This window comes from Polypterus senegalus, chromosome 12, assembly GCF_016835505.1.
Source record: "Polypterus senegalus isolate Bchr_013 chromosome 12, ASM1683550v1, whole genome shotgun sequence".
NCBI classification, from domain to species: domain Eukaryota; kingdom Metazoa; phylum Chordata; class Cladistia; order Polypteriformes; family Polypteridae; genus Polypterus; species Polypterus senegalus.
This window is the reverse complement of record NC_053165.1, coordinates 44,521,963-44,537,088: the sequence shown is the minus strand read 5'-3', so window position 1 is coordinate 44,537,088 and position 15,126 is coordinate 44,521,963. Positions and strand designations below refer to the sequence as shown.

Genomic DNA, 15,126 nt, shown 5'->3' with positions numbered 1-15,126 from the left:
ATGATAATAATGAAAAAATATTTGTTATTTCTTTTTAATAAAGCTTCAGACTCAGCTCTTGGACCAGCCCTTGCCAACTTCAGTTTCTGAGTACAAGAGTCACCCGCTGTATGCACTTGAGAGACACATATTGAAATATGAAGCCATTTACCCACCAACCGCAACAGTCTTAGGCTACTGCAGAGGAGAAGCGGTGTACTCCAGGTGAATCAAACAGGCCTTTCATGCTTATTGCAAGGCTGAATCACGACTCTCAGTTCTCCAGGTTGCTTAATCTTCTGTCAGAACAGTTTTTTTTAAATAATTTTGGTATCAGAGACACATTCTACTCCCTTACAGTTCATGTAGACACCATACTAGAAATAAAAAGGAAAACACGTTTGCTTGCCACTTCTCAGTAATGCTACATGTTCCTATTAACAGTCCATTGATTCTTGTACAACATGAGAAACTTGATGAGCAGCCAGTGTACTGTATATATTCTGTTTGATGCTCTCTGTCCTCCTATACCGGAATAAGATCTTTATCACTAGTTACATTAGTTCCATCTGCAGTATGGCATTCCCTTACTTAACCAAACAGCAAATGATTCACTTGGTTTTAGCATGGCCATAGTAGGCAACCTTGCCCTATTTTAAACTTGGAATATCCCAGCTGTCCTGTGCCAAGATCTGACAGTGTGGTTCAGTTAAAATGGCTTTATCCCAATGATTGATAGATAGATAGATACTTACTTTATTAATCTCAAGGGGAACTTCACATACTCCATCAGCAGCATACTGATACAAAAAACAATATTAAAGAGTGATAACAATAAAGGTATAACAGATGGACAATAATTTTGTATAATATTAACGTTCCCCCCTCCCCAGTGGAATTGAAGAGTTGCATAGTGTGAGGGAGGAATGATCTCCTCAGTCTGTCAGTGGAGCAGGACGGTGACAGCAGTCTGTCGCTGAAGCTGCTCCTCTGTCTGGTGACGATACTGTTCAGTGGATGCAGTGGATTCTCCATGATTGACAGGAGCCTGCTCAGCGCCCATCGCTCTGCCACAGGTGTCAAACTGTCCAATGGCAGCATGCAGCAGTACTGAATGGTTTAAGCACAATACACTAGCAGAAGTGTCCAGCTGGGTAGTTTAATGCATTTTAAAATGGTGCTATAAGCTCTGGAAAATACATAACTACAGTTTCTTCCAAGTTGTTTTTGTGATTTTAATCAAGGATAAAAGGAGAATATAACTGGCCCAAGTGATGCTGTGATTATTTGTCCTAATTAGGACTACAGTGCCTATATAAGTTATTCACCCCTTTTAAAGTTTTCACATTTTGTTGTAAAGCACTGAATCAGAGTGGATTCGGCTTATTTTTTTTAAACTGTTCAACAGAAAAAAAAAAAAAAAACTCTTTTAATGTCAAAGTCAAAACAGATCTCTGCAGAGTGGTCTAAATGAAATTACAACTATAAAAAGGTTTTTATAGGCACTTTCTACAACTAAATTTTGCAAAACTGCCTTTAAAGTTAAGCTTCGCAGTTTTTGTTTTTTTTGCTACAGTTTATTTTTTTCAGTTAAGTATATTATACGTTTACTAGGAATTTTATTTTTTTTAGGGATTGTGTTCACACACTGCATTCCAGGGACACATGGTTGAAAGAAGCAAGGGTGGTGAAGCTTGGCGAGGTCCCATACAAGGTAAATCATTTTCAGTGCTATTTTCTCCATGGTTCGGTCTGATTTTGTTTCAGTTTTTCATTTGGTTAAGTCAGGTTGGATTAAACATGTAAATAAAATTCCATACAGGGAGTACTTTTTAGCACAGACTTGGGAGAATTACTTTTTTTTTTTTTTGACCTAACAGAATTTCTATTTTCCAGCCAAAGTCAATGTTTTGGAAGAGAGTGCCTTATCTGGACCTTTCCAATTCCAGCAGTGACATAACCAAATTAATCCCTGCTACTAACACAAGATATATTAAAGTATTGCAGTGATTACAAATGCTAGATGTTGTCCACTTCTAATGATGATTATATATTACAAAGTCATCATCTTTTCACATGTAGCTCCTAGCTAGTGGAACGAGCTGCCCATCTCCATTTAAACTGCTGACTACCTCAGTTAGCGCATTTACATGTGCTTCAATAACCCGATTAGTCACAGAAATCCTATCTAAACCCTTATTCCTATTGGAGAAATCGAGTTAATGGCCTCTGAGCAACCTCTCCACGAGAAACCTGATTATGTGGCCATGCTAAACCCTTAACAAGGTTACTGTTGATGATTTTGTAGTCTGCACATGTCTGTCGCACTCTGTCCGCCTGCACTTGTGTTTACTTTATACATACATGCAGCAGCCACGGGTCCACAAAATACATTTTCAGAGGAAAATGTTCAGGCGATTGCATTATTCCTTCTGGCTGAAATAATCTACAAATTAGCATGTCAGAAATCACTAAATGTATCTCAAGAGCAGTAGGGTAACATGTTAAAAGTAGTCCGATTGCTTTTTAAATTAATGAGTAACTTAACACCCGTCTTAATGAATTAAGAATACCTGCATTGTTATTATTCCAACAGCACTGGGTATCGGACAAGAAGCACGCGTACCGACTTGTTTACAAGGCTCAATCACACAGTCTGAAAAGCGTGAGCTGTGTGCAATCCAGTAATAGAAACCTATAAATTGTCAGTCTGATTAAAAGTATACATAAAACACAAATTATCACAGGTGTTGTTTTTTTAAAATCACAGTGGCCAATGATTACATTTAACCTTTTTTTTTTTTTTTGTGCAGTTTAATGATGTCAGAGCGATTTGCCTAAGTGGAACTCCAGAGCATTTCTTGCACATGTAAATGCAAACTATTAAGAAATCCGTTTTCTGCCTTAATATGTTATTTATCTTAACCTGATTGTTTGTATGCATGTGAACACGCTGTGTTTAAGAAGCGTTTGAAGACCCTTATTGGGTGAATTCCTGTCAGGTTTTGGTAACTTAAGAAGTGTAACTCGCTTGTATTTTCTTCTGAGCTCTTCACTTGTGATGATTCATTTTATAATCTACTCCAGTAACACTTGTTCCCAAGCAGTCCCCCAGACCATTGTTTTCTCAGATTATGTCAGCCTATTTTTTTAGTTGCTTTGGATAAGCGAATAAATATAAATTGTCTTATTGGCTGAGGAGAACACTTTTGATTTTTCCATCAGATGGTGAGAGGGTTTTCAAACCGTGCAAGAAAGGCACGCATGATGGAGGCTGAAAGCCGGGACAAAAACGACCTTGGATTATTTGGACTTTGGCAAACAGAGGAGTACCAGCCTCCTGTCGCAGTGGATGGAAAGGTTTGTGATCTGAAGGATATTCAATGACAAATAGCATGCATTCATTCCCACTTTGTCATTTGCACATTCTTTCTCTCCATTAATTTATATCGAATACATTTCATATACTGTATATACTCACGTATAAGTCGGTCTTGAAACTCGAAAAACTGATCATAAAATTAGACATCGACTTATACGCCTGTTCAAAAATGTGAAGCTTAAATAGATTTTCTTGCTTCCTCCAAGGTCACATCAGTTTCTCAGACACAACGAATTTTGTTGCAACAGCACAGTTACCAATTTTTTGCGCTACTTCAACGACTTTTAATTTAAAACCAGTTTCATATTTTCTTCTGATCGAGAGAGAGATTGACGTTAGGAGTTCACGCTGTTACAGCACATTGCCGACACATAGGAAAAAAAAGGCTGTGTGCTCCATGGTTACTCTCTCTGGTGGGTGTTAGCATATCATAATCTTTTGAAACAATAGTGTAGTTTTCCACATTTGACTTACACACCCGACATTATAAAATACCAGAAATTATACGGTAAAATCAAGTCCTGACTTATCCGCGAGTATATATGGTATATTTCCTAATGCCTCACTTGTCTTGCATGTTTAATATGACAAATCTACCAGCATTTGTGAACAATTTGGACACATATGGAATTCTGCATGCATGGCTCTTAAAATACCATCTGATTTTCCTCTAAGTCATAGTAATAAATGGAAACTGATTCAAGAAATATTGCACACAAAATTGCTAAATCCAAATTGTATGTATTGTTTACTTTTTCAAAGTCATGGGGAGAAAAATTCTGTGAACTTGTGGAACCTCCTTTACTAACATTAAATGTAACCCAAAAGCACAGACATGAGTGGGATTCTGTGTGGGAGCTGAAAACCTTAGAAAGCAGCAGGCAGTGGCACCATAAAAACAGACTTGCTGAGTCCTTTATCTTTGGGTTCAGAAGTGGAGAGTAGCAGGACAAGAACAGCCTTTAAGGTGTACAGACTGGAGATGGTAGAACAGAGCTTGGCTCTCAGCAGGGGCAAACTGAAGCCTTTTCTGTTATGATCAGCTACTTTATTACCAAAACCTCACATTTTCCTTGGGCTTTTATCAAAAGTTCTACATTTAGAACAGTGTTTTGAGGCCCAAGGATTCTGTTTCTTAAATTTCTTTTTTTTTTTTTTTAGATTAGTTTTCATGTTAAATATTTTTTTCAGATGACCTGCAAAGCCATTTTTATTTTCCCTTGGGCACCTCCATTTTGATGAGTTTTTGTTGATGGTTGCTACAGTATACTTTTTTTAAGCAAGGTCAGCTAGAAGTGTGTGGCACGTGACATTAGCAGATTAAAGGTATAAAAGGTCAGCGTCCTGGTTGTCTGAGATTACAGATGCCAATTATAAATACTTGGCAGTGCCATTTTTCTTTTTTTCCTTGGTTAATAATCCTCAGCTCATGTGTTACCATTCCTTTTAGTGTTTGTAGTATTTGGGGTTAGAAGTCACATTTTATTTATTTATTTTATTTTTTTTTTGCGTGTTGAACTTGGCCTGCCTTTTGTACCATGTTTCATCTCCTGCTGTTTTTGTAAAAAAAAAAAATAAATCTGTCTTTACCTTTGGGTGGCAGGACATTTAGGAATCGAGTAGAAATTGAGTAGAGTATCATTAAAAAGACAAGTCTTCCACAGCCCTCCACAAACCTTTCCAGTAACTTCTGAACAAATCAGAGGTGTGCATGGGGACATGAAAATTATTGCCACATGGGTACTGAAATGGGCAATCAGAATGGAGATCATGGGACATATCTGGGAAGATGAAATACCTGTAATCTACTATATGATAAAACACTAAGGTCTGTGTGTCAAGTCCCTTTGAGCAATCTGATTGGTTAGTTTTGCTTTGGTGTGATTGGTCAATTTGGCATCAGGGATGCAACGAAAGAAGTGCCAAAGTGAGACACACAAGGAGGGAGTAAAGGCGTATATGAGGAATGCTGAGGGAGTTGGTTTCAAAGATGGGAAGTATCAAACCAGACAGGAGGTGAGAAAGGTGCCTTGAAAAATTGAGATTTGTCAGGATACACACACACACACACAGGCGCGAGCGGGACGCACGCACACACAGGTGTGCGCGTGCATTGTTGCAGTGTTACTTTTCCTGGTTGTTTAGTAATTTTTCAAATGTTCATTTTTTTTCCCTGTGCTTAAAACTCATTAAAAAAGGTGTTTTTAGCGAGCAGGTTGTAAGGCAATAGCGCAAACTCTTCCAGTCTTGTTGTTCAAGGTTTTCTTAATGTTATTCAATGTTTTTACATTTAGTTTACTATTACGCTGTGCATTCAGTGGTATAATTAACTATATTTGTGCTTAAAAACGTAAAAAAATATATATTTACATACAGTTCATACGGTCTAGAATGGATTAATTGTATTTACATACAATCCTATGGGGGGAAATTACTTCGGTTCACGACCAAATCGGGTTAGAACCAGAGTTTTGGAACAAATTATGGTCATGAGCCGAGGTTCCACTGTATTACTGTCATATAAAATTACAGGCATTTTATGGAAATACAAACCAGTATTACTGAGAGAGAAAATTAAAGGCACACAATACAGTGACACATATTACAGCCACATACAAGGTCCCTTGCCATTTAATATAGACTGTTCATACTAATCTTTATGCACTACTGTTCTAGCGCCCGTTATTGCAATGGCCTTAATGTCTAATATATATATATATATATAGCGCCTTAGGAAAGCTTACTGAAAATCAGCAATATCAAGGTAGGATGATGTCCTGGGCCAGTTTTTCATTCAGTAATCTATATGATGGAAGAGTTGCACTCTTTGACATCAACATGAAATGGTCTCTTGGTCTGTGACATTACTTGCTCTCTCATTCCTTTTTCCAGTCCTTCAGATGAGCCATTATTGATGTTGAAATTACACATGGGATTCTGGGACATGTGACATTACAGACAGGTGCTTTGCCTAGCTATCCTGGCAATGGATGGCTTTGCCTAAAAGCTTTGATACTGTATGTAACTGTACAATCTCTTTTCTCCGTTCTTTTTACCATTAAGTTATAAAATGTGTCTGACTGTTTTAACTAAAAGCACTATAAATACGTTGGGTAACAAAACAGGTGTATTAATGTTATAAACTACTGGTAAAATATAGAAGGAATGTATAAATACATGTGAGTCATACATTATTGGTCCAAAAGAAAGGATACTTTTAACGTAAAATTGCCTTTGGACATCAGTTAGTTAAATTGCCTTAAGGGTCCAGTTTTGCTGCACAGTGTAGCTTCATCTTCCTGACCTCAGCTGACCAGAGTGGAACTTGGCACAGTCGCCTGATACTTTTGGGGTCTGACATGTTACACATTCTGAAAGTACCCTTCTGCTGTAAAGAGCTCTTATTTGAGGATTTGTGGCCATTCTGAGAAATGTCTGGTCATGCTCTTGTGATTTCTTTAATTTAGAACTTGTTTCTGCCCAAATAATTCTTTATTGTACCATACTTCATAGACTCTAGCCACTGTAGTACATGAAAATGCCAGGAGGGTAGTTGTCTCACACCTAGCAGCAGCACTCCTGTGCATTTAGAGCAAGCCAGTGTTTTAGTTTATTACCCATCAGGCACTGTTGTTGGATGGACTTTTTATCTCTCTGTATGCTCCCATTGCCGTAGATGATGTTTGGCTTTCTATACAAGTGGCAGTGTACCTCTAGCATCACTGACTGGATATTGTCTTATTTCTCCCAGGTTCCACGAAATGATTACGGAAATGTCTATCTCTTCAGACCATGTATGTTGCCGATCGGCTGTGTTCATCTGCAAGTGCCTAATCTCCATAAAGTGGCTCGCAAGCTTGAAATTGACTGTGCTCCAGCAGTGACTGGTTTTGACTTCCATTGTGGATTCTCGCACCCCGTGTGAGTATTTTGTCCAGCACAGGGAAGGTAGGCGAGTAAGAAGAGCTCCTTTTATGCATGCATTTTAGCTCCTCAATTCTTTAGTTGTTTTCATTTTTCTTAAAGTGCAATTTGTTCCGACTATTTTAACTGTATTTAACAATGTTTCTTCCTAATGTAAATTGCTGGAAGACTGGTGATTATTAAAAATATTGTTAATTTGCGACTTTAGGATATTGTTTAAGGGAAGTCATTTTTACCAGGGGAGACCAATGCACAACACATTAGGTTCCATGACCAGGTAGCTTCACCTGGAATGCTCAGGTCACCGTCACAAATTCTGTTTTACACAAAGACTTCATATATTTAAGTTTTAACTGATCACATTCTCCCATTTGCAGTGTAGATGGCTACGTAGTGTGTGAAGAGTTTAAAGAAGTTCTGCTGGCAGCTTGGGAGAATGAACAGGTGGAAATAGAAAGAAAACAGCAGGAGGTAGGAATTTCATTTTAAGTTCTGTGTTGCACAAATTTTAAAACGAGTAGACATTAAGTGTTTAGAAAAGTCACATTCTTGTTCTTCTTTTGGCAGCTCCCGTTAGAGGCTGCCACAGCGGATCATCTTCTACCATATTTTTCTGTCCTCTACATCTTGTTCTGTTACACCCATCACCTGCATGTCCTCTCTCACCACATCCATAAACCTTCTCTTAGGCCTTCCTCTTTTCCTCTTCCCTGGCAGCTCTGTCGTTAACATCCTTCTCCCAATATACCCAGCATTTCTCCTCTGCACATGTCCAAATCAACGTGCCCCTGAAACTTTAGTTGCCTTTACAATGTCAGGAGTCCTAGCAAGCCTCTGGTCTGCCCACCGTGATCATGCTTGAATTTCAACACTTGAATTGGTATTGTCTCGAAATGTGCATTCCTTAAGTAATTGTACCTGGAATTTAGGATGGATTCCAATGCTGAACAAAACATGAGGTAACAGACTTAGTCAGCAAGTGTGGCGATACTCCCCAGTTGCTACTTGTTATCTGACAGAAGTGCACGTAGTTTTCTGAGTCCTGCAGACATACATTGCCATTAATAATTGAACGCCCGCTCAAACTACTGTTTCATATCTGAGCCCTCCACATCTCACCCGCACCATTCCCATTACACACCCATGGGTTTCTATGCACAAATACAGCAGTGATAATGGCACTCAAAGCAACGGCTTTTATCTTTCCATTTTCTTTTCCTTGCCATCATAAAATAATAAATTTGCACATATCCTATGCCACAATCAATGCAGCACAGCAGCCAGCATGCTGTCGCTGATCATCATGTTTTTTTTGGTCGCATCTGTTTTTGACAAATTTGTTTTCAGTCATTTTGCACATGTAGGCGACATTTGGGATGAATTATCCGAAACATTTATATTGAATTTTTTTGCTTACAGAATACATTTGAACAGTCAGACAAGAAAACTGGATATGAGGGGCATTTATTTTATGGGACTGTGAGCCCACTTATGGCAAGGTGGTGTTCTCTTTGTGCAGTTAAATACGCAGTAAATGTTTGAGTAACAGAGATACGCAGCCAGTAAAGACAACATGGCAACTGTTATAAAGAGAGTACATATTTCTTTGAAGCTTCAGAGGTACCCAATAATTGTTTAACCTTCATAGAAAATTCATCTAAATAAAGAAGTCATCCCTCCTCACTCACACTCAAATGTTAAAAGACTGCTGTCACCAAGCGATACGGAGATTGTAGAGGTAGAACATGTGAAGTCTGCGTCTTAGCAAGCCTCAATTAGGCCACACTATCAGCTCTTTAAATTTACAGGAACATTTCTCTGCACAGCAAACATCAGAAGAACAGAAATTAGAAGAGATGGATCAAAATGTTGGATTAACAAAATTGTTGCACCATATTTGTTTCCTTTTAATTCTTCTAATGTGACTAATGCAACACTACAGACTATCGTGCCATTTTTTGTACATGGATTTTGAATCGGCACTGTCTGTATTCCAACCAATTTGTAACAAAGTGCGATATGGAATATGGCACGCAAAGGTGAAGTCTCCCACTATCACCTGGCTATAAAGTTAAGCAGGTTGCAACTTTGTCTTCTCCCCAAGTAGCAACAGATCTTTCAGGGGCAGTTTGAACAGGTGGACTCAGTGTTATCACAAATTTCTAAAATCAAGTGCGGAGGTTACAATAAAAACTGATACTCTCCAGCTGCCCACAATCGTTTATAGCTTAACTGACCTGATTAGAAGCCTGTGTGGCAAAACCAAACTCATCTCACAACTGAAAACCGAAGATCTGCTAATCTACAAATACCCACATTCATTCTCGGTTTGTTCAAAGTCTCTCTATTTTATTAATTTGAAGTTTACTGATGCACCTTGTCTTCCCCTAGAAACGAGAAAAGAGAGTCCTTGCAAACTGGACTTTGCTTGCTAAAGGGCTGCTAATAAAAGAACGATTAAAAAAGCGCTACCAGATTCAGGTGAGTACCTTTCTGCATTTTATGAAGAAAATTGTTAGTTTTTAATCACTGAGTGGCATGAATGCCTCCATCAGTTTATTTGGGCATTAAGAATTGCTAGTAAGCACGAATTACATCTTAAATGCAGAGTAAGCCAGAGGAAAACATGGGTGACGCAGCTGGTGATGGCTTCTCCTCGGACGAGGAAGTTCCAGACTCCCAGACTACTGCGACTGATGTAGCTTCTTCCTGGCCACAGAACCGGCAGCTTCCTGATGGAAAAGAAACCTTAAGGAAAACCAAACGTGAGAAGAAGGGAGAGGAGAAGCACTTGTTTCCATTTGAAAAGTTGTAAGAGTCTTCCTTCCTTTTATGTACACTGATTACCTCGGTCTTCTATTATTTCCTACTGTACACTTGCTAACATGTAAACCTTCTTACCGTCTGCATTTGCATCGGAGGAGTAGGCTCTGAATGGGGTGGCGTTTATGGCATGGATTTGTTACTACATGAAAGCATGGCGCTGTCATTAAGTGCAGACTGTAGAACCTTATGTGATTTTTATACAGGTCTTTTGTATAAATCATTTCTTAAAGTTTCATCGTCTGTGTGTGTGTGTTTTTTTTTTTTTTTTTCTTTTCTTTTTTGTACTTCCACTACGTTCAGTTAATGCATTCAGACGGGCATTTTACGGTCCTGTTGAAGCAGTTGGTGACTGAACAAAACGGACATCCTTGACACACTGCTAACTCCACTCTTTCTATAAAAATAAACATATTAAACTGGTTATGAAACGGGTCTTGTTTCAAAGTTATTTTGTATTGGGGGAGCAAACTAACTTCAAAGTGTGTGTTAAAGGATGGTCAAGGTTCATCTTGAGACATTTGTGTGTAGTGCCACATTTCAGCCATCATTTTGGTAGAAGCTGAACTGCAGGTCAGATTATTTAATGACTGTCACCTACCTAAAGAGACACAAATAAAGTCTCAACAGAAAAACGCCCCTAATAGTCCATCCAGCACTATCGTCTGACATTGCTGAATAAAACAGGAGCACTTTTAAATAATTACACTTTAGTTTAATAAGGTGCACATTTCAAACAATTGACATACTAACATTTACCTACTGTGCCTTTACATCTTACAATTTTAACAAAATGTACAACGTAAAGTTCTAAAACTTGAATTATTGTAGAATTTCATTTGAGTTTAGCCCGCTAGGCAGGGGTGTTGAACTCTGGGCCTGGAGGGCCTCAGTGGCTGCAGGTTTTCATTCTAACCCTAATCAGTGACCAGGTTTCAATGATAATTAACTTCTTTTTCCTTCATTTTAATAGTCCTGTTTTTAAGGATTCAGTCATCTGAATTGATTCTTTTCTTCATTAAATGACAGCCAAACAGTAATGAGACAGGAAACAAGCCAACAGATGACTATCTAAATTGAGGCTTCAAACTCCAATCACTTTCTTAATGAGAAGCCACTTCTTGCTTTTAATTAAACTCCTTTATTCAATTCCATGGCTTGTTGCTGCTCTCATTCTCCCACAGCAGACATTTTCAAAACTGTTGATTTTTCAGTTTTTTCTAAGAACACCGTCAAGATGTTTTGGTGACCTGAAAGATCAACCTTATTGAGACCTTCACCTTTCTTTATTTTCAGATATTGTTGCACAGGTGAGCTGGTCATGTGGTGGCTTGTTTTGGGTCTCACTATTTAGCTGCTAATTAAGGAAAAAGAAACAACAAAGGGGCCTGAGTCAAGTTAACTAAAATTAAGGCAAAAGAAGTAAATTATTAGCAAAAACTGGTCACTAATGAAGAAGATGGTTAGAATTTAAACCTGCAGCCACTGCGGCCCTCCAGGACTGGAGTTCGACACCCTTGCGCTAAGGTAAAATTAATAGCCCTGCAAGGACAGAAATGGCAGCTAAAAGAATTTAGAACATCAAATATTGGACTATTTTAAGGAGACCAACATTCAAACAGCTGCCCTATTAAGTTAACACAATCTGTACAGCGGTGGGTTTTACAACAGCGCACACTTCAGGTCTCTAGCTCAGGAATTCTGCACTAAATCAGCACTCTTTATTTTGTTTTTTCTAACTACTCTCAAGCTCCTCTTGTGGCTTTTATCAAACTGTGAAAATTCTGTGACTTTATTTTAACTTTTTTTTGTAATACACTCAGGCAGGTTACAGCAGTGGATCTCAGTAAGGTGCTGGAGGGGGGCAGCGAGACTGTAGGACCACCTTTTAACTGGTCTCTGCTTTAACTAAGCAAACTGTTACTTGCCAGTTTGTGTTTTGTTTGTATCAACCCAGGAATTAAACTGGTTACATTTTTACAAGCAAGTTGGGGAAAAAATGAATCCACGCTTTTTTTAATGTTTTGGATATTACACCCTTACTTACTAAATAATAAGCACACAATGGAGTAACACTGAAAGAGCAGCTTTTTAAAATGCAGTGTTTTGTACTGGTGCCTGCTCCATTTGTCGTCAATGTTTGCATACAATTTAAAGAGCAAATGACAGAGAAGAAGTGAATTAAAATGAAAACAAAACAGAGTTAAGCATTTAAAGATTTGTCAAATTTCTTACATTTGTACGTTTCTGAAAGCAAAATAAGAGCAGAAAAAGGCAATGCTAGCTAATTAAACAAAGATATCAGTTAAATGTAAAATGGTTTACCGATTGTGAAATAGGTTGGAACAAAACTCTGCAGCCACACCGAGCCTCTCCGACTGAACTTGAGAATCACTTGGTTATGGGATGTTCAATAGGTGGGCTCTGATTACTTTTAAATGTGATTCTAGTTAAAATACAGGTTTTCATACACATATCAAACAATTAACATTTATTGCTTTGCTTCATTTTGAAATACAGCATGTAATGTACTGAATTATTAAAATCAGTGCCACTTTCCTGGTAACTTCCTCCCTTCTAAGTTAATGTTTTTCAACTTGCATGTACCTCGCTGAACATCCATGTGGTTACTTACAATTTTTAAATTTTCAATAACAAAAATCACAGCATACATATAAATTTAATGTTACATTTATATTAAACCCCACAAGAACCCACCCTGAACTAAAAGTAAAAACAAAACCCACCTGCTCTACGTGGATCAAACAATTTCAGAGCCCACTCAGACTTGTATGCCGTCCTGATCATCTGCTGCAGTCCGACATAAACATTAGAGGCTGCATGCACATTCCACAAATGCCACAAAAGAACTTCCTAAACTTTAAATGCACATTTAATCACACACATTAACAAATGCAACTTAAGCCTCCTCATTGTTCAAATACACAAGAAAATGTATTAGGACTACTGTATATAAGATGATATCGTCTTTTGGAAAAATAATCATCTAAATGAATTCAGTGGAGTAGATATGTGCCAGGATGCCTACAGTAGCAGACATTAATGCATTTGTAACTTTCTTTGGTGGTAAATGCAAGCTAACACACAAAAACACAACCTTTTCCTTTTTTCCTAACTTGCTTGTCCATATGAGAAACTGTAAGAAGGGCTGAAGTCCAGCTTTTTCTCAAACAGTAATGTGGATGAAGAGGTGTAATCAGTGTTCTTAAATTTACAGAAGTTTGGTCAAGTCACATAAAAAAGCAGAAGAATTTCTTAACATACTATACCATAAAAATGTCCTTCTCTAACATTCACCTCCTGTGAATTTTTTACATATTCTTCTTCTGAGGAGCCTTGGATTTGGCAATAATTATCGGCAGAGCAGCTAGCGCAGCTATGGCAATGGCCCATACTGGCCGATAAAAGAGCCAGCCCACGGCGATAGTGAGCAGTGAAAGTGAAGTAGCCACGGATGCTGCAAACAATTTCAAGCCGAGGTCAACCAGATTTCTTACAATGGGAAGCCAGTCCACTGTAGAAAGAAAGAAAAGATTTTGAATTATCCTCTATGCAGAAAAACAACTTTACCTGAACAGGACCAGCCAACCCAAGCGTCCACTCAAAGCAAGTCTGAATAAAGTAAAAAACGCAGACAGGTTTTCAGGACTTTTTAAATGTTCATCACTTATAAGTAGGTAAAGAGCAATAAAGAGTGGATGTACTTTAAAATGGTTTCAAACTGTAGCAATACCATCACAGTCTACCTTTAACAGGTTTAAAGTTTGTGTTTCATCCTTGTAATTTCGGTACAAAAGACAGTAGTATTTATAAATGGGTCTCCAAACAACACACTTAATCATTTGGAAACAAAAATGAAGGATGTTTGATAAAACAAAGATATTAATATCCACAAAGTTAAATAAACTTAAGTACCAGATTGATGGATCTCCAAATCTTATTGTACCAACCATAAAAGTTAATATAATGAAGCATATTTACAACTTGTTTTCTGAACTTGCAAACTGAGTGTGCCTTTCCAGGTCCCTGTGAAAATGTGTGCCTTTAGAAATATTTGACACTACATATGAAGATAGTATTGAATCAAGTAGTGCTACAGAATATTGGAATAAATCAATATCAGTTTCCAACATTATGCATGGGAATGGCACTGCCATGTTTCACCACATGAAAGAAACTAACAACACAATAATTAAAAAAAAAATAATAAAAAAACCCAAATGAGACTATTCAGGAACATAAGCCTGAACTGAAGAAACCCAGCCAGCTTCGTTCGGGAAGACAATACTGGATCACCAGGTCACCACATTCTTAAATGATTTTTATGGAATGTGTGCAATAGGCAATTTCTAATAACTTACCAAGTGTGTGGAAAATTCTTGTCATGAGACTTACTCCTAAGAACATCATCATCCAGCCTGCCATTCTAAGTGCCCAGGTCTTCATGCTATTGAATCCGTGTTCCCTCTCAAACACTTCCTAACAAAAGGGGCAATACGCACAATCATAATAATTTAAAAAAAAAACAAAAAAACAAGGTAGTTTCTTTTTTATTTAAATCAAGGAGAAAGAAAATCAAAGGCTTTTAGTGATTAGAGCAGGTGCACTGTTTGCAGATAATGAAAGAATGTGCTATTCTGGAAGAATCGGAATACAACTAGACACAGGTGAGGTCAATAAAACCTGAATATGAATATGCGAAATAGGTAAGAGCTAAATCTATATACTGTATAATATTGGTCAGTTTAGCATGCAGATAGCTCATTGGAAAGTGTGGATATTTAAGATTTGTCAAGGAGCCTCAAAGACAGAAGCCCCATTGGCACAGATGTGACTTTGACTATGTGCCAAGAGCAAACTTAAATATATCTTTTCTTTTGTACCATATTACTATTTTTTTAAATATTTCCTCTATAGCTACTGAATCTAACTCCAATAAAACACCTCTGGGGCATTATTTTTCGGTCCATCCGACACTGGCAGGTTGCACCCCAGAC

At 37.8% G+C, this 15,126-nt stretch overlaps 2 protein-coding genes across 4 annotated transcripts in view; one reads left to right on the top strand and one right to left on the bottom strand.

Moving 5' to 3' along the window:
* Positions 1-10,539, top strand: part of xpc (xeroderma pigmentosum, complementation group C) — a 38,090-nt gene extending 27,551 nt beyond the window's left edge. For all 3 annotated transcript variants that reach the window (XM_039771015.1, XM_039771016.1, XM_039771017.1), the window contains 7 exons: positions 44-204; positions 1,612-1,693; positions 3,205-3,339; positions 7,113-7,282; positions 7,663-7,756; positions 9,677-9,766; positions 9,894-10,539. In XM_039771015.1, coding sequence (XP_039626949.1) covers positions 44-204; positions 1,612-1,693; positions 3,205-3,339; positions 7,113-7,282; positions 7,663-7,756; positions 9,677-9,766; positions 9,894-10,100 — 939 coding nt within the window. In that variant the 3' untranslated portion in view covers positions 10,101-10,539. The remainder of the gene's footprint in view (positions 1-43; positions 205-1,611; positions 1,694-3,204; positions 3,340-7,112; positions 7,283-7,662; positions 7,757-9,676; positions 9,767-9,893) is intronic.
* Positions 10,540-12,584: 2,045 nt separating this feature from the next.
* LOC120540634 (transmembrane protein 43) overlaps positions 12,585-15,126 on the bottom strand; it is a 37,994-nt gene continuing 35,452 nt past the window's right edge. The window contains exons 11-12 of the mRNA XM_039771562.1: positions 14,491-14,608; positions 12,585-13,643 (exon numbers count right to left, since the gene is read on the bottom strand). Of these exons, the coding sequence (XP_039627496.1) occupies positions 13,441-13,643; positions 14,491-14,608 (321 nt within the window). The 3' untranslated portion in view covers positions 12,585-13,440. The remainder of the gene's footprint in view (positions 13,644-14,490; positions 14,609-15,126) is intronic.